Consider the following 19,906-nt stretch of genomic DNA (forward strand, 5'->3'; position numbering starts at 1 on the left):
CCAATGTAAGGAGGTTACTTCTAACAAATGAAGCATTTTCAATTCATGAGTGATTCTAGCAAATTATTGAAGGAACTGCAAGGGCAGAGGCACTTTACATTGATCTTTGATTATGGGGGATAGTCAGAGAAAAATACAGAAGGAGCTTGATGAGGTTACCCAGGTAAAATCTGAACTAGACCCAGCATAAAAAGTAATGTAAATAATTGTATACAAGGTGTAATTTACCAAGAAAAGTTAATATCCAAGTGTATCTTTAATATGCCTGCAGTTAACTTTTTTTTTAAATCACAATCAGTTGGCACCAGTAGGTAAACATTATTTTAATTATCCAACACTATTAGCATTAGAGTAGACAGACAGCAAATGCAGTCATTTTAATATTTCTTAAATTTAGAGGAAACAGCTACCAGCTTACCATTGGAATCCATGTGACGTGAAGATCTGAAAAGTACCACCACATTTAGGTTGGCTAGTTACAGCAAGGCTAAGTGCACAACTCTAACTTCCAGGTGCATTCCAAAGTGACTTCCAGAATGACTAATTCTCTTTCCAGAAAATAATTAAACCAGTTCATTACAATCAAGAATAATCCACAAAATATTTGAACTGAACAATGATTTGCTTGCAAGTCTGGAAGCAAGAGATTTTAGTGAACCAAGTCAAGAGTCATGGTATTGATGATATTGCAAGAATCCAGAAATTACAGTATTGGCCGAGTGCGATCCCATCAATGCACACCGTCAGCATTCCCAGTCTTTCCTTCATTCTGTTAATGGCTTTCTCCTTTCTTTCCAGCAATCTAGGAAAATATAAAAAAAAAGAGTATTTATTTTATGATAAAGTCAACCATTTAATGCTTTAAACATTATTTTGCTTTGAATATTAATTTTCCACTTTACAAAAACTTATCTAGAATTTTCCCCCCACCCCGCCCCCCAACAAATGGGGAAACATACATATTCTTAATATTTATTACCCAACATTGATACGCATGTATTTCCAACAAGAGTTTTCCAACAAGCCTCCCTAATAAAGTGCAACATCCCCACCGACACCTGGGAATCCCTGGCCAAAGACCACCCTAAGTGGAGGAAGTGCATCCAGGAGGGCGCTGAGCACCAAGATTCTCATCGCCAAGCGCATGGAGAAACCAAGCGCAGGCAGCGGAAAGAACGTGCGGCAAACCTGTCCCACCGTCCCTTAGCCTCAACGACTATCTGTCCCACATGTGGCAAGGACTGTGGCTCTCATATTGGACTGTTCAGCCACCTAAGGACTCATACCAAGAGTGGAAACAAGTCTTCCTCTATTCCGAAGGACTGCCTATGATGATGGTAGCATCAGGAACTTCATCTAATTTCAGTTTTTAAACCCGATTGGCTTCTAATTGTTGCCTTCCTTCTTGCACAATGATGGTTAAATGTACTACAGCCACACGGGAGATATGCAAGTGCAACCTCAGGTCGGCACCTAATCAGCACAGCCAGCTAGGAGCAGGGAAATTGGCATATGCACCCTGCTACACCAATTAGTCACCCCTCAAAATATCAAGATTCAAGTATTTATTGGTACAAACTTACTCGTCTGAAGTCCAACATGTTTGTGGTTTGCACAGGGGTTCCAATAAATGCAAGGTAGTTAATTCTTGTGGTGTCCTCATCACCCTGGTTGGATTTGATAAAAAGCTGAAAACCAAAGTAAATAGGAGATTTAACTAAAGCACACAAGCAAGTTCACTTTTTGCAATTCCGTGTCACACTTATATTGTTCTTCTCTTACTTTAAATTACTGTGATTCCCTGAAGCAATTTCTTACTCATTTTGCTTCACACAGCAATTTGCCCTTATCCTCCCCGTTATTTTTGAAGAACTTGCACATTAAACTCACCACAGAAAATTAAGACTAGTAATTAATAATGCAAGTACCCTTGATAATTATTCATGACTGCTATGGCTTGTTCCACTCTTGGGAAAGACTTGATTCAATCAATCTCTTTGGTCCAGAATGTAAACAATATAAACTGTGGAGTCTCATTCCTTCAGGCAGTGAATTGCTGCCAAAGGTTTAAAAAAAGCCAAATTTTTAAATTTATTTTCCCTCAGTCCAATTTTATTTCTCTTTCTGTACCTGATTTGACTCTAATCCACCCTCCTTCTCAGTTGTTCCTGTTTTATTTCTCAATCCTTCAATCTCATTAGTTAAGGAGATGCACTGTTGGCCTCAGCGTCCTCCAAGCTGCCAGCTCACCCTTGCTGTGCAGTTATCAGCTTACACTTACAGTAAGTTAGGTACAAAAAATGTTGAAGTTGAAAGGTGCAGGAAATAGTCTAACTAACAGTGTACACCGTGAGATGCCCCACTCCAGCAATATGTTTTGATATACTCCATTTTATGCTTACTGGCATGATTTCACAATAATCTGAAGTATTTCCATGGAAATCTTTTGTGTTTGTAAAAAATCATTGTGCAGTTAATAGTCATTGCAGGATCATTTATTCAGATTATGCCTCCAACACTAAGTAAAATTAAGCCAGTGTCAATAATTTGAACACAATATTAAATGTACTTTCTGAATCAAAATTTCAAATATTAGCACTCACTGTTACACTATTAATATTCTGAAATTTGACATAGCGCAGTGGCACAACTCCATCTTCTTTGATGTCATCAGATGTTAACTCCAGGGTTTGGGTTGGTTCACTTCTTTCAGCATCATCAAAATCAAAAGAACGTGGCAGATTGGTGAATATTTTCACAAACTTAGGACCTCGGCCTGTGAATGCAAGATTAAGAAAATTTTAAATATATAATGAAATTGAGTTAGTTGACAAGCTATCATTAATCAAAGCGGACATCTTAAACAATTGAATCAAGTCTTTTTCAAGAGTGGAACAAGCCATAGCTGTATTTATTCAAAGCAGGGCACAAGTAGTCAACATGATGAATACTCTCCACTTGCCTGGTTGAGTGCAGCTCCAACACTCAAGAAGCTCGACACCATTCAGGACAAAGCAGCCTACTTGACTGACACCACATCCACCACCTTAGAAAAAACATTACTCCCTCCACTTCCGATGTACCGTGGCTGCATATGCATACCATCTACAAGATGCACTGCGGCAACTCGCCAGGGCTTCTTCAGCAGCACCTCCCAAACCTGTGACATCTATCACCTAGAAGGACAAGGGCAGCAGGTGCATGGGAACAAGATCACCTGCAAGTTCCCCTCCAAGTTACACACCATCCTGACTTGGAAGCAGACTGTCATTCCTTCATAGCAAGAACACCCTTCCTCAGATTAGGAGACCAAAACTGAACACATTATTCCAGGTGAGGCCTCATCAAGGCCCTGTACAACTGCATTAAGACATCCCTGCTCCTATTCTGAAATCCCCTAGCTATGAAGGCCAACATACCATTTACTTTCTTCACTGCCTGCTGTACCTGCATGCCAACCTTCAATGACTGATGTACCATGACACCCAGGTCTCGCTGCACCTCTCCCTTTTCCAAATCTGCCGACATTCATTTAATATTCTGCCACCGAAGTGGATAGCCTCACATTTATCCACATTATACTGCATTTGCCATGCATTTGCCCACTCGCCTAACCTGTCCAAATCACCCTACAGCCTCTTAGCATCCTCCTCACAGCTCACACCGCCACCCAGCTTAGTGTCATCTGCAAACTTGGAGATATTACACGCAATTCCTTCATGTATATTGTAAATAGCAGGGGTCCCAGCACGGAGCCCTGCGGCACCCCACTGGTCACTGCCTGCCATTCTGAAAAGGACCCGTTTATCCCGACTCTCTGCTTCCTGTCTGCCAAGCAGTTCTCTATCCACGTCAGAACGTTCCCCCAATACCATGTGCTTTAATTTTGCACTACAATCTCTTGTGTGGGACTTGTCAAAAGCCTTTTGAAAATGCAAAAACATCACATCCATTGGTTCTCCCTTGTCCACTCTACTAGTTACATCCTCAAAAAATTCCAGAAGATTTGTTAAGCATGATTTCCCTTTCACAAATCCATGCTGACTTGGATCAATCCTGTCACTGCTTTCCAAATGCGCTGCTATTTCATCTTTAATAATTGATTCCAACATTTTCCCCACTACCGATGTCAGGCTAACCGGTCTATAATTACCCGTTTTCTCTCTCCCTCCTCTCCAAAAGTACTTCATTGGCTGTAAAGCGCTTTGAAACGTCCAGTGGTCGTGAAAGGCGCTATCTATGCAAGTCTTTCTTTTTTTTCTTGATGCCAAGGACAGCTACTCTGACCTTTTTTCTTTTGGGCTTTAGGCATTCAGCTCTTGCACCCATGTCTGGAACAAGACTGTGACAAGGTCAAGAGCAGAGTGGTTCGGGTGGAATCTGAACTGAGCATCAAGTGAGGTTATTTATGAGCAGGTGTTGCATGATGGAGCTATTAATGACTTCATCCATCATTTTGCTGTATTTTGCTGAAGACTGAGAAGAGACTGACAAAACTATTGTTGGGTGGGTTAGATTTGTCCTACTTTGAGGACACGATATACCTGGGCAATTTCCACATCAAGTAGATTCCAGTGTCAGATTCCAGCTCTTCCTCCTGGTAGTTGCCCGATTATCCCCCACTGTTTTTGACTGGATGTGGTCAAAACAGTGCACTGATTGCAGAACTGGTTAGCTCCATCTATTGAAAGGTTTTTGAGACCAACAGTCTTGTATTGTCTCATGCTTTGCTATGTTTCTAAGTACTGCATCTTCTGCACTGAATAGCTCAGTATTAACCATATTCAGTTAACAAATTTGTTATCCATCTTTGCTAACCTAAACTAAAATAGGGAATACTGCACAATACAGGATACTTTCCACAAAATCAAATTTACATTGTCAATAAAGAATTGTAAAAATGCATATGTTTAAGACTAGTCTTGCTAAATTAGTTACCAGACAAATAAATATGAAATCCATTGCACCTTGACTGGGTCGGTTTTAATGTCAAGGCAGGTCAGCAAGTTTTCTGCTCATCATTGTTGGGAAATAGCAAGATGTAAAAAAAAACTTTGTTCAGCACAACTACCATTTTACTCGTGTTTTCATGCTTATGCCATTCACTTCTTCAGTTTCCCCCCCCCCCACCCCCCAAAACACAAAATCCAGTGCCATCAAGGTGATGCAATCTGTACCTCTTCAATAGTAATCTGCCCAAAATTCCAATGACAGAGTTCAACTGCAGAAAATGAAAAATCTTCTTTTTTTTTTTTTAAATCATCCAATAGAATAGTTTCCAAGCACAAACTACAGAAAAGTCCAGCAGTGATCGATCCACTGATACATATATTTATTTGAGAAATTTGGAATAGATTGGTGTGAAGCTATGAATGGTCAATGCCTTCTCTTAAATGCAATCTTTCTTATACGGTGACAGAAAATTACTGAAATAGACAACTTGCATATAATAGCAGAGGAATAACAAACTCCGATCTGGACTCAAAAAAGGACAAAGTGGAGGGAAAAAAAAAAAAGGTAATTTTGTTGAGTAAAGTTTGAAGGGAAGAAGTTTAATCCCACTCCGCATACAAGTAATCATTACAGCATTGAAAAATCAATTGGAAGAAAAACACAGTATAAGAAAAATCCATTCGAAAAAAATCTGAATTACATGACTCACCATTCTCAGGGGCTTGAAGCCTCATTGAATAAAGCTTGACTGGTTGGTTAAATGCTATTGTCACAAGAAGCTGTTTCAAAACAAAAAAAGTGTCTATTAAATATCAAGGGTAACTAATTACATAGAATGTACTGCATAGAAACAGGCCATTCGGCCCAACATGTCTGCCGTTGTTCATGCTCCACTTAAGCCCCCTCCCATTTAACTTCATCTCACCCTATCAAAATATCCTTTTAATCCTTTCTCCATCATGTACTTATCCAGCGACTCCTTAAATGCATCTATGCTATTCCATGAGGTAGCGAGTTCCATATTTTCACCACTGAGTAAATAAGTTTCACCTGAATTCCTTATTAGATTTATTAGTGACTACCTTGTATTTATGGCTCCTAGTTTTGGACTCTCAAGTTTCCCACAAACAATGCCAGTGTTCCGATCTCCACTCAAAAGCAGTTAACTTCCAAATTAACTCATTTCGTGTTTACTTATCTTTTGCTTAATAATTGATGGACTAAATGGGAAAAATAATGTTTTCCACTTTACAAAGCTGTACCAACCAGAGTGCAAGTCCATACCAGGGACTGAGTTTCTCTCAAAAGAATTCTGTATAATTCAGGAACTAGAATCTCAGTTGAAAGTACAAAAAATGGTTGCTGTCCTTAATTTATCGTTTACTCAGAATCTTAGGAGAGTCTAACCACTGCCCCATGACATTCAACGGCATTTTGTCATTCCTTCATCGTTGCTAGGTCAAAATCCTGGAACTCCCTTCCAAACAGCACTGTGGGAGCACCTTCACAACACTGACTGCAGTGGTTCAAAAAAGCGGCTCACCATAACCTTCTCAAGGGAAATTAGGGATAGGCAATAAATTGCCTTGCCAGCGAAGCCCACATTCCCAGAACGAATAAAAAAAACCTCAAAAACTAGCACAGGAGGCCATTTCTGTCCACTGTGCAATTGCCACTGCTAGTTTCATACCAGAGCAATCTATCTAGTCCCATTTTCTCAAAATTAGATTCCACAGAACTTACAAATTTCAAAACATCTATGCATTGCATTCTTTTTTTTTTTAGAAAAGTCTTTCCACAATGTAGCTTTTTTCTTAAATATCTCAACATTAACAATTCAAGGTGTTCTTGTTTGACAGCACCATCGACCTGTCTGTGACCATCAGCCTAGTTCCCGGGATTTGCACATTGTTTTCTGTGGACATCAGGGATTAGCATTCGCTATATTTGGGGGGGGGGGGGGGGGGGGGGGGGGAAGTGAGATTCTTTTTACTGCATCGTCACATGTGCTCTACTTAATATGGTCTGAATGAGATGCACTGCATTTGATAAAAGATGAAAAAAGGTATCCATCTTGCTAACAAGGTTACTTTAGATTAAGGTGGCCTTTAACCGATTTCATAAAATCAGTCATTGTAGCATAGGAGGCAGCCATTTGTGCTATGCAGGTGTTAGCTTCACATCAGAGCCCTCTGCTTTAATCCCATTTCCCCGTAACCTTCAATACACCATCCTGCCAAAATACCATCCCCATTATTCAACCCCTACATAAAGAAATATTTCCTAACATCGGTCCAAAATTTATGTCTCAATATAGTCTAATTTAGAAGTGGTCAATATTACTGTATGTCCTGGCATCCTGGTATATCGAAGTATTTGGGTTTACTTTTTCCTTTAAATATCTTACACATCTCTAAAATATTTCCTCAGATGTCTTAATGATCAAAGAGCCTTGGCTTACCAAATCATTCCCTGTGACTCTTTCCTCTGACAATAAGAATCAGCCTGTTGCCCTCCGCTGCACAGGATTGGATCGCTGTTTCACATCACAGCAATTAAAGCTGTATTGAAGTGTGACTTCAGCATGATTTCGTGGAGATCTGAGCTCAACTGGATCTGGCAAATTAAGCTCACCAAGCTATTGACTTTATTTACTGGTAAGGACAAGACCAAGAGCTTACAAAGCCCAAACACCTCTCCAACCTTCAAGCACCCAATATAACATTTTTCTAAGAAGCACTATTTCCTCAGTAATCTTTGTTTTAGTGTCAACGTTACAAAACCCAACACTGTGAATTTAGACACCATGTTTGCTGTTGAAAGCTGTAAACTTTTAACACGCATCAATCCAGCGTATGATATTTCATTGCAGGGAAAGCAATTACCTTTTTGCTGAAAGGAATACAAGTTTTCATGCAAGTTATTTTTTCTTGATGGATGGGAGAGTTGAGGGAGCAAAATTAAGTTTATTTAAAGTATGCAAAATGATGCATTTTAAATCACTGTAGAAAGTACAATCTCAGAATTCTTAAGTTAACTTTTTATTTTATTCTAAAATGACATTGAAGTCCTTACCTGTTCATCACAATCAGATTCCAAATATGTTGGATCTTTTTGTAGACAATTGTCAAATCCATATTCATCACTTTCATTAAGACATTCACACCCAGTTTTATTTATAAATGGCATCAAATCCATCTGAAAAATGAAAAATTAACAAACCAGATTAATTTAACTAAGTAAATACTACTAGCTGATCTCCTGTGGCATTACACACTGGGAGTCAAGACCAAATGTTTCCTTCAGGTGAAGCGAAGAGAGAATTGGACCAGGATATGCATATGTAACGCAGTCTCGAGTTTCATGGGAAAAGGAGAAAGGAGACTGGAATGTGACAAAAGTGTGACACCGGTAACATTTTAGACAAGATTTTTTTTTAAAATAAATTATTGATTTTTTTTTTAAAAAGAAAACATCTGAAATTAGAGATTTGACCAGATGTGTATTCATTCCAGACACTGGGCTTGAAACACATATCTTTATTCTGAAATGAGGAATCCAAGAGAAAACTTCCAATTTAAAAAATATCCAACAGTGCTCTTAATAAAAATTTAATATCAATTATGCTACTGGAGGTCTATAGCATATTTTGTAAATTCTGTCCTTTATACGATTTGCTCAAATCCTAACCACTGCAATCAAGACTTGAAGCTCCCAGTTTTTTAAAAATAAATTAATGGGGCTCTTGCACTATTTTCACTTTCTTTTTCAATTGTCCACCCTTCTCCTAAATGTGCAAACTGTCCCAAGTACCTGCGCCTCATGTGTGATCTTAGACAGTGAGTATTAGCAGCTTAGTGAACTGTAAAAGACATCACAGCCAAGCCAAATCACTCACTTTCAGGCAGGGATCGCTGGGTAGAATTAGGAATGGGAACCATGACCTATTTCATTCCCTACCCAGAGGCATTAGCACTCCAAATGATTTTCTGTCTGGAACCTTCTAGTCAGCAATCAATCCTTTATCCATTAGGTCATCAGTGTAGTTCACTCCTATGTCGCTTTAAGCTCTTTCCCATGGACTGTTAAAAGCTAACTGTGGCTTTGTATTTATAAGCAATAACACCATTTTGTACCCAATTAAGTTAACGTGCTATTTTAATATAAATTATAACAGAATATCAATGTGCTAACCAGCTTTTGGCTATATGCCAAGAATGGAAATGAGATTTCTAAGAATTTCATCTGGGTCAGCCTCAAATGTATATATTTTTTTATAAGAATAATTATTCTCTTAAGTGCCTAACTCACATTGACCAAGTGAAGGGGAATTACCTTGAGGCCTCAGCCTTGGCTCCAATAGCACACCTCACATCTGAGTAAAAGGTCATGGGTTCAAGTCTCACTCCAGAGTCTTGAGTACATAGAAATATAGAATGATGCAGCACAGAAGGAGGCCATTGTGCCTGTGCCAGACATAAATCAAGACTGGAACTACAGTAACTGTTGTCATGTCAACCCTGGGGGACACCACTGTATACTTCCCTTAATAATTTCCTTAATTCAATTGTCAAGTCTGATTAGATAAGCAAATAGACAGCAACTAGTAAGACAGATTTTCATCTATCTGAAACGAAAGTGGACCATCATACTCTTGCCTGCTTAACAGCCTTCAGATCAGGGCACTCTGGCATGAGTATAGAATCATGGAATAGAATCATGGAATCATACAGCACAAAAGGAACCCATTCCGCCTAAATTGCCTGAAAGAGCCAACCAATTAGTCCCACTCCCCTGCTTTCTAAATAGCCCTGCAAATGTCTCCTTTTTAAGAACATATCTAATTAACTTTTGGAAACCTACTATTAAATCTGCTTCCATCACCCTTTCAGTTAGTGCATTCAGAATCGGAACAATTTGCTGCATAAAAACAATTCTCAAATCCCACCCTGGATTTTTTGCCAATTACCTTAAATCTGTGTTCTCTGGTTACCGACCCTCCTGCCAGTGGAAACAGTTCTCGCTATCTGAAACCTCTCAATTTTAAACATCCTCATAAATCTCCTCTTAACCTTCTCTGCTCCGTGAACAATTCCAGCTCTCTAGTCTCCACATAACCGAAGTCCCTCATCCCTGGTACAATTCTGGTAAGTCTCCACTACAACCTCTCCAAGGCCTTGACATCCTTCCTAAAGTGTGGTGCTCAGAATTGGACACAATACTCCAGCTGAAGCTGAACCAGTTATTTATAAAGATTTACTAAGTCCTTACTATTGCACTCTATGTCGCTATGTATAAAGCCATTGATACCATATATTTTTTTTTAAAAAACCTTATCAACTTGTCCTGACATCTTCAAAGATTTGAGTGTGTGAACCATCAGGTCTCTGTGCCTGCACCCTCTTAAAATTGTACCATTTAATTTATATTATCTTTCCTCATTTTTACTTCCAAAATGCATCACTTGCACTTCTCTGCATTAAATATCAACTGGCATGCGTCTCCCATTTAACCATTCTGTCTAGGACACTTCTTGTAATGGTTCAAGAAGAAATCAACCTATTCTACCACTATCAATTACTATTTCAAATTTCTAGCGCTCTTCATATGGGTGTATAGCATTTCATCGATGTCTGCCCTTGCTGATAATAGGCTCCCGAGGAATGGAAAGTTGTCCAGGGCCGCGCCGTGGATCTTGATGACTTTGGGGAGGAGGGGGGGGGGGGGGGGGGCAGTGCTGTGATCAGGTTGGTGTCTTTAGTGTAAGGCCCATGATTTTGTACGCCTCAGTGAAGATGTTGACTATGACTTGGAGTTCAGCCTCAATGTGCGCAGACGCATGTGTCGTCCGTGTACTGTAGCTCGATGATAGAGGTTGGGACTGTCTTGGATCTGGCCTCCAGTACGCCAGCGCAGCCTTCGGCTGCCTGAGGAAGAGTGTGTTCGAAGATCAGGCCCTCAAGTCTGGCACCAAGCTCATGATATACAGGGCTGTAGTGATACCCGCCCTCCTATATGGCTCAGAGACGTGGACCATATAAATAAACACCTCAAATTGCTGGAGAAATACCAAAGATGTCTTCGCAAGATCCCGCAAATTCCCTGGGAGGACAGATGCACCAACGTTAGCGTCCTCGATCAGGCCAACATCCCCAGTATCGAAGCACTAACCACACTCGACCAGCTCCGTTGGGTGGGCCACAATGTTCGCATGCCTGACACAAGACTCCCAAAGCAAGCACTCTACTTGGAACTCCTACACGGTAAGCGAGCTCCAGGTGGACAGAGGAAACGTTTCTAGGACACCCTCAAAGCCTCTGATAAAAATGCAACATCCCCACCGACACCTGGGAGTCCCTGGCCAAAGACTGCCCTAAGTGGAGGAAGAGCATCTGGGGGGGCGCTGAGCACCTAGAGTCTCGTTGCCAAGAGCATGCAGAAAACAAGCGTAGGCAGGGGAAGGAGCGTGCTGCAAACGAGTCTTCCCATCCACCCTTTCCTTCAACGACAGAGACTGTAATTCCCGTATTAGACTGTCCCATCAACTAAGAACTCACTTTTAGAGTGGAAGCAAGTCTTCCTCGATTTTGAGGGACTGCCCATGATGATTGCATTTGTTTAATTAGATTTTTTTAGTCACTCATCTGGAAAACTAGGACTTGGCAGTGGGAAAGTCTCACACACATCAAGGTAGGGTGTAAGGATGCTTCTATCTTTTGCAAGCTATAGAATACATTATGGTCTTGGTGTAAACAATAGCGAAAAGTTACATTTCCCACTCCAAGAATAATGCATCTTTGTGTTAGAGTTGGGTCCCTGCTTTAAAAAAAAGTAACTCCTGGAGATATTAGTATAAGTGTCCCCCACCCAGAAATATTTATTGCTTTATAGACCAAGTTTCCTGAAGGAACACAGCACTCTTGAGACGTTTTAAAAACATGTATTTTGTGGCCAAAACAGGAAATACTGCCAGATTACAGGAAAGATGTAATTGCACGAGAGGGTAGAGGAGATTTACGAGGATGTTGCCAGGACTGGAGGAAATATTGGATAGAATGGGGCTGTTTTTGTTGGAACAGAAGAGGCTGAGGGGAGATTTAATTGAGGTGTATAAAATGATGAGGGTCTTAGATAGTGGATAGGAAGGAACTACTTCCCTCAGCAGAGGTCTATTACCAGTGGGCCTAGATTTAAAGTAATTGGTAGATGGATTAGAAGGGAGTTGAGGAGAACATTTTTCACCTAGAGTGTGGTGGGGGTCTGAAACTCACTGCCTAAAAGGGTGGTAGAGGCAGAAACCCTCATCACATTTAAAAAGTGCTTGGATATGCGCCTGAGTGCCGTAACCTGCAAGGCTACGGATCAGGAGCTGGAAAGTGGGATTAGGCTGGATGGCTCTTTTTCGGCTGGCGGACAGGACAGGCCGAATGGCCTCCTTCTGTGCCATAGATTTCTATGTTTCTATTTAAAGAGACTATGGTCCTGGAGTTGTGGCCAGAAGCAGTTGTCCCAGTCAAGCTTGCATGGGAGGAATCAGCTTGGAAACAAGCAAATGATGTAGGTGTAACTAAGCACTTTGAGCAACGCCTCGATTTCAAAATTCTCATCTTTGGTTTCAAATCCCTCCATGGCTTGCCCCTCCCCATCTCTAATCTCCTTCAGCCCCACAACCCTCAAGATATCTGCGCTCCTCCAACTCTGCTCTCGAGCATCCCCAATGATAATCGCTCAACCATTGGTGGCCGTGCCTTCTGTTGCCTAAGCTCTAAATTCTCGAATTCCCTGCCGAAACCTCTCCGCCTCTCTTTCCTCCTTTAAAATGCTCCTTAAAATCTACCTCTTTGACTAAGCTTTTGGTCACCTGGCCTAAATTCTCCTTGTGTAGCTCGATGGCAAATTTGTGTGTCTCATGATACTCCTGTTAAGTGCCTTGGGACATTTTACTATGTTAAAGGCATTCTATAAATACCAGCTGTTTTTGTTCAAAATTATTCATCTCCTAAAACTGTAGGGCACAGCCCTGCAACTTGTAAAAAGGAACACTGGAAACTTGAAAAATGTTAACAAAACTGAGGGAGGGTGGAAATAGCTATTGCATAGATCCGAAGTCTTTTCACAGGGAAAGAGTATGGAGATCCAAAGAGCAGTAAATAGAACAGAAGAATAAAAATGAAATCAAGGTTTGATAAATTATATAGTGTAAAGGGAGATGGTGAACAAGGAAATTATATTTCTCTTAAAAAAATATTACAATTTTCATAGCACAAGTTTTACATACATATCCTCTGGGAATGTCCATGTCTTCAATTCCAGGATCATTTTCCAGGTGTTGTTTAATTTTCTCTTCTAACCCACTAGCATCTGCTCCATGAAGGTGGTCAACTCTCACTTTATTTCGGAAGAACAAAAACGATGGTGTTGCTGTGATGTTATTGGCTGCCGCTGTTTGCTGAAATAGTAATACGTTTTATGACGAACATTTAATAACAAATGTTTTATAAAACAATGAATTCCAAATTCCATTGGTTGGAACTGAAAATTCAAACTATAGGATAAAGATACCAGCCAATTTTGAAAAAGTGGGGGGGGGGGGGGAGAAGTGAGAGATAAAAGTTGAGGAAGAGAAGATCACTTTTAATATAGCCAAAGTGATACCCTGTACTTAAATTATACTCAAGTTAAGTTTGATCCTCAGCTGTGTTTCAATCCTGTAACTAGATTACCCACCGCCCAGAAAATTGTCTCCAACTCACCGCTACCATTGCTGAAAGCCCCCAAAGCTGGATTTCTCCAAGAATTCCCTCATCAGTTTCGAGCTCCACCCCAACACCATCTGATGCATATCACAGCTCGCATCATATCCCACACAAATTCACGCAATCGTCCCCATCCTTACAAATCCCTCCACTGCCTTGTCCAGCCTAATGTATGTGCCAATATTTAAGGCGAACTTCAACTATCACACTCCTACATGTTAGAAATCCCTGCCTTACTGCCTCTCTTCCGTACCTTCAAAAGCCACCTCAAAACTTCTCTGAATGCATCTTCGGTCAAGCAATATGTAAACGGTGCTATACCAATATAAATTATTCCTGCATTTCAAAAACTTACACAAGAAACTCCCGAAGCATAAAATGCAAGTGGAAGTTGCCATTAAAATGCACTCATTCATAGACTGCACCATATGCAATACAAACTTTTGTTAACGTCTCAACATGCCATCGTGCTTTCAAAGAGAAGGGACGTCACAATCAACTATCATTTTTTAATAGGCCACTAATGTGAGTAATGTCAGCATTGGGAATGGAATTTTTTCTGCTTTTTGTACTGCACGCCCACATTAATAGCTTCCAGTATAACTGCAGCGTATGCCGACACTCATGTGAAAGAAAGCTTGCATTTAATTCAGCCTCAAAAACCATTCCTGATTGCACGAGTATCTCACACTACCCACTCCAATTTAGTGTTAAATTATAAACTATTTTTTTCTGGCTCTCATTCCTAAACTGATGGAATTCAGCCACCATTCACACCCTCCCTCAACTAACCTTTTTCGAACTTCTGCCAGTCATTTCAATTCGGCCCATCATTCCTTTTGTCTCCAATCTCTCCTGTCTTCCAACCTATCACAGACCTTCCCTTTTGTTCTTTTTTCCCCTCCCTCTTTCAGTGCTCCTTAAGAATGTGTTCTTTTTGAACATTTGCCAGTTCTGACGAAGGATCATCAACCTGAAACATTAACACTGTATTTCTCTCCACAGGTGCTGCCTGACCCGCTGAGATTTACAGCATTTTCTGTTTTTATTTCAGGTTCCAGCATCTGCAGTATTTTGCTTTCGTATTTCAAAAATATATATTTATATTGTCGTAGGGTTGAAAATTCAGAGCTTCAATATCCAAATCTTACTCAAAAGTTTGGTACATTGTTTACTCAATACAATTATATGGCTGACATTACATACCTGAGCTTTTGCCAACAGGCTTTAGGTAGCAATGCAACATATATTCGCAGTACAATAGAGAACTGTCAGTAGTTGCTGAGGAATTTCATTTATAATATGCTCAACATCTACCATATGAAAGCAGTGAGGATGGAGGACATTTTACCCTTTAAATCTCTGACCATACCCAATATAATTACACAAACATCTGCTACAAGTAACCTAGCTTTTCCATTAAGAAAAGTGACCTTGCTGAAGAGGTAAGTTTATAACCTTAAATAAATATTAAGTGCCAAAGTTGAGATACCAAATTCAGGCTGCTGAGGAACTAAGTGATGGCCAAGAGATTTCCCAGAGAAAGGATGAGAAAATTTGAACAGATAGCAATCAGCTTGCATATATTTCCTTTGACAGGCTCTAAAGTGGCATTTGTAGAGGTCTAGGGAAGTCACCTGCCCACCCTTCTTTGCCACATGTGTCTACAACACTGATAGTTCACAGAGGCAAGAAAGGAAATGACACGCCATAAATGGGTGCACACCACACAGCCAATAGAAGTTTTGGAATGGCCTTTGGAGCTGTATGAAAACAAACAGCTCAGAAAACTGATCAGTTTACATAAGCTTATGCTAAAATCAGCACACTGCTTAGTCTGCACCAGCACATATTAACTTGGGAGCCTTAATTAGCCTAAATTTATAGCTGCCATGTGGTGAGATCGCATTATATGCAAGTTAAGAGAAAACAAAAACATGCCAAATACATATATCAAAACTAACTAATCTACTGCAGAAGGAACAAAATTGGGATTGTAACCGAGATGATTTCTAGAATTTTCATCGATGATATTTTTCCCTCCTGTTGTGAAACCTAGGTGAAGGGACAATTTTCAATGTATACAATACAAAGACTGAAATCAGTAGATGTGCAGGGATATCAGGAAATAGTGATTGCGTGACACCAAGTATGGATTTCAAAAATCTGAAGATCATAGTGGAAGCAAGGTGTTGCAGTTTTGAAATCCTGGGAAAAATTGTAGTATGATGAATCTTTATTTCAACACAGTGATAATGCAGGAAAGAGGAAGAGCATGTAGGGCAGTATATCAGCAGCATAGGAGGCACATTAGTTGAAACGATTAGCGTACAAGGTAAAAACATCTGGATTACTCCAGATGATAAACTTCATTTTTAATTCATGAACTAATGATGGGGATTTTCAATTCACTCACCTGACACTGATGTACATCAACTTCCAGAAAGACAGCATGTGGGTACTTGGAACTCATTGCACTGAAAGCCGGAGCTATTCTCACACAAGGTCCACATCTTTTATAAAAAAAACAAATCACAAACTAGATTATTACTCAGCCATTCTTAGAGGTGAGCATTTTTGATCAATGATTCATAACTGCTCACTGGAGTGAAAATAACTTGCATTACAGTGAAATAACAATTATTTTAATATAGTACATTCCTGCACATCCATTCATCAGGAAGAGTACTGGACAAAATATGCAGGCTCAGTCTCTAAATCCATGATCTTCCACACCCCTCATTCTTTTAAAAAGCTGAATCATATTCACTCTTAATCTGTTTTTCCCAGTGCAAGAGTTATTTCGGGGCCAAGTTTCAGCCTGAGTTGCTCCTGTTTTTTTGGAGCAACTGGTTTAGAATGGAGTATCTTAGAAATTGCAATTCTCGGCATTTAGTTTGCTCCAGTTCTAGTCAGTTAGAACAGTTTCAGTTTGGAACAGATTTTTTTTTCCCATAAGGGGGCGTGACCGGCCACTTATGCCCATTTTGAAAGTTTAGGCGGTGAAAACATACTCCAAACTAACTTAGAATGGAGTAAGTGTAGATTTCTGTACGCTCAGAAAAACCTTGCCTACACTTAGAAAATCAGACGTAGGTTACAAATCAGGGATAGGGAATGGGGGGGGGGGGGGGGGGGGAGGTTTAAAGGGAAGTTTACAAACATTAAACACTTCAGTTTTACAAATAAAGAGCCATCATCAATAATAAATGATAAATACATCAATAAATCAGCCAATAAATCAATCAAAAAAAATTAATAAAATTTAAAAAAAAACATTTTCTACTTACCGACTGCAACACCAGGAGTCCTCCAATAGCGTGCTGGGATGCCCCCCCACCCAAGTGTGTCTCTATCTCTCTGCCTGTCTGTGTTTCAGAGGGGGGGGGGGGGGGGGGGGAGAAGAGAGGGGGTGGGGGGGGGGGAAGAGGGGGAGGAGACTTCGGGCTGGATTTACAGGTAGGTGGCGGCGAGTCTCGGGGGAGGGGGGGGGAATGGGAAAGAGAGTCGCGGAGGTCAGGGGGGAAAGATAGTCACGGGGGTAGGGGGGGGTGGAGAGAGAGTCGCGGGGGGGGGGAGGAGCGGAGGTCGGGGGGGGGAAAAAAAAGAGGTCGGGTGAGTCGCGGAGGGCAGGACGCGAGAGTCGCGGATGTCTGGGGGGTCGTCGCGGAGGGAGGGAGGGGTCGGGTCCGGAGAGCAGGAGTCAAGTCCGGTCGGGTAGGAGGTGAGCCTTATGCACGCAGCCCCAGTAAGGCCATTCGGCCAGGGTCTGCGTGCTTCGGGCCCCTCCCACAGTTTTGGGCGCCTGGAGCTATTGCACATGCGCGCCCACTGTAGCGTGCATATGCAGAGGTACCAGCACTGTTTTCAGCGCAGGGGCCTGGCTCCACCCCTCACAGCTCATGCTGCGCCACGCCCAGCTCCAGAGGACCTGCAGGGAGCTGGAGAATAGGTGAGTTTTTTCCCGGCGCACTTTGTGACGTGAAAAAAGGGCGACCAGGTCCGGGCTGCGCCATTTTAGACGCGGCCCGAAACCTGGGCCCATATATTCTACACTGAACCAGGTTACAAAATTATCCTAGCTGCTCGCTATCCTCTCTCCAAAGCATCCATATCCCAGATGATAGAATCCTAAAATATTGTGTTCCAAATGTGGACTATACAGGTTTAAGAACAGCTTAGTTTATGATTCAATAACCCCCAAGTTACACATAGGCCTTGCCAATAACAGCTTTATTTTAACTGATTAGTAACAAATGGTGATAACCATACCCAAACCTACTTCTGCCAGTGGACAACTGTTTATTCTATCCACATTCTCTGATATTGTGAACATTACCAATAATATCCATTTGTCATTCTTCTGCTTCTTCACTTAATTTGTGGATAAACTTTTCATTGCTAACAATCTCCCCTAGGCTAGACATTAAGCCATGTGACCAAAGCAAATGTTGTAACATTGCATCATTTATCATTTATAAATACACTGTAGTGTAAATAGTAACCCAGGTCAGATCCCCATCAGCACCCAAACTAATTTTCATCCAGCTAATTTTGCCTCAATTTCATAAACATAATTATTTAAAAAGGAACAAATTATCAACACTTGAAAAGCTGTGTTAACCCCACCATATTAGCTTTGTTAAAACATTCAAATTTGTCAAACACAACTTGCCTTTAATAAATCGGTTCTGGCTGTCCTTGATTCACCCCCATATTTCAATATGCTTACTAATTCAATCTCCAATTATGGATTTTCAAATGTTGCCCACAACTGATTTTAGTCGATAATTACCTGGTTTATCCTTCTGTGCCTTTTCTGACAAGGGGTCCCATCCTCGTCGCCATTGATACGTCCTTACTACACAGCATAAATGCACATGAGGCCCATGCTTGAGAGGCCAGTCTGTGACCTGTCCTTTATTCCTTAGCACTCAAGTGTTGAAGGTGTGTGGAGCTTCCCCTTTTATACCTAAAGGTCCAGGTTAGGAGTGTCTCCCACCTAGTGGTCAGTGTTCTCACGATGTACAAGTTAGGTCAGTTTATACATGGGTTACAATGCTGGTTGAATACATGACATCACCTCCCCCCCCAAAGTCTTATTGGGATCACAGGTTGAGTCTCTCTGGTGGTTTACGCTCCCTTGTAGAGCGCCTGAGTTGGGGCTCCGGTTGTTGGGCGCTGGCCTGAGTGTCTGCTGTTTGCAGTGCCTCAGGCCTGTCCGGACTGCCCACAGTGACTGGGCTCTCCTCCCTTTGGTTCCGGTGTTCGGTCACCTGTGGTGGAGTGAACTCGATAATCGTGTTCTTCCTCTGCTTCTTCTATGGGGTTGCTGAACCTCCTTTTTGTTTGATCCACATGTTTGCGGCAGATTTGTCCATTGGTAAGTTTAACTACCAGAATCCTGCGAGCCATTTGGGCCCTGCAGCGTAGTTGAGGACAAAAACAGGATCATTTACATCAATACATCGCGCCCTCGCATTCCTGTCATGGTAGTGATATTGTGACTGGCGCCTGCTCTCGACAATTTCTTTCATGGTGGGGTGCATAAGGGATAATCGGGTTTTGAGCGTCCTTTTCATTAGTAGCTCTGCGGCTGGAACCCCTGTGAGCAAGTGTGGTCGGGATCTAGAGGCCAACAGGAGGAGTGATAAGCGGGTTTGTAGGGAACCCCCTTGGAATCTGAGCATCCCCTGTTTGATTATCTGCACTGCTCGTTCTGCCTGGCCGTTTGAGGCCGGCTTGAACGGTGCCGTTCTAACATGGTTAATTCCATTGCCTGCCATGAAGTCCTGGAATTCAGTGCTTGTGAAGCACGGGCCATTGTCGCTGACCAAGATGTCCGGTAGACCGTGGGCGGCGAACATTGCCCGTAGACTTTCTACCGTGGCAGAGGATGTGCTTGAATTTAAAATGTCACACTCGATCCATTTGGAGTAGGCGTCTACTACAACCAAAAACATTTTCCTCATGAAAGGACCTGCGTAGTCCACATGGATGCGTGACCAAGGCTTGGCGGGCCATGGCCAGGGGCTAAGGGGGGCTTCCCTGGGCGCACGGCCCAGCTGGGCACACGTGTTGCACCTGCGAACACAAAGTTCCAGATCTGCGGCTATGCCTGGCCACCAAACGTGTGATCTGGCAATTGTCTTCATCGTGACAATGCCCGGGTGCCCATTGTGGAGTTCTCTGATAAA

At 41.5% G+C, this 19,906-nt stretch overlaps 1 protein-coding gene across 1 annotated transcript in view; it reads right to left on the reverse strand.

Annotated features, from left to right (window-relative positions):
• Positions 1-308: 308 nt before the first annotated feature.
• The window catches only part of txnl1 (thioredoxin-like 1), a 29,943-nt gene continuing 10,345 nt past the window's right edge, over positions 309-19,906 (reverse strand). Inside the window, exons 2-8 of the mRNA XM_070862146.1 lie at positions 16,126-16,222; positions 13,232-13,402; positions 8,029-8,151; positions 5,663-5,732; positions 2,604-2,776; positions 1,584-1,688; positions 309-802 (exon numbers count right to left, since the gene is read on the reverse strand). Of these exons, the coding sequence (XP_070718247.1) occupies positions 773-802; positions 1,584-1,688; positions 2,604-2,776; positions 5,663-5,732; positions 8,029-8,151; positions 13,232-13,402; positions 16,126-16,222 (769 nt within the window). The 3' untranslated portion in view covers positions 309-772. The remainder of the gene's footprint in view (positions 803-1,583; positions 1,689-2,603; positions 2,777-5,662; positions 5,733-8,028; positions 8,152-13,231; positions 13,403-16,125; positions 16,223-19,906) is intronic.

Source organism: Pristiophorus japonicus, chromosome 2 (assembly GCF_044704955.1).
Source record: "Pristiophorus japonicus isolate sPriJap1 chromosome 2, sPriJap1.hap1, whole genome shotgun sequence".
Classification (NCBI taxonomy): domain Eukaryota; kingdom Metazoa; phylum Chordata; class Chondrichthyes; family Pristiophoridae; genus Pristiophorus; species Pristiophorus japonicus.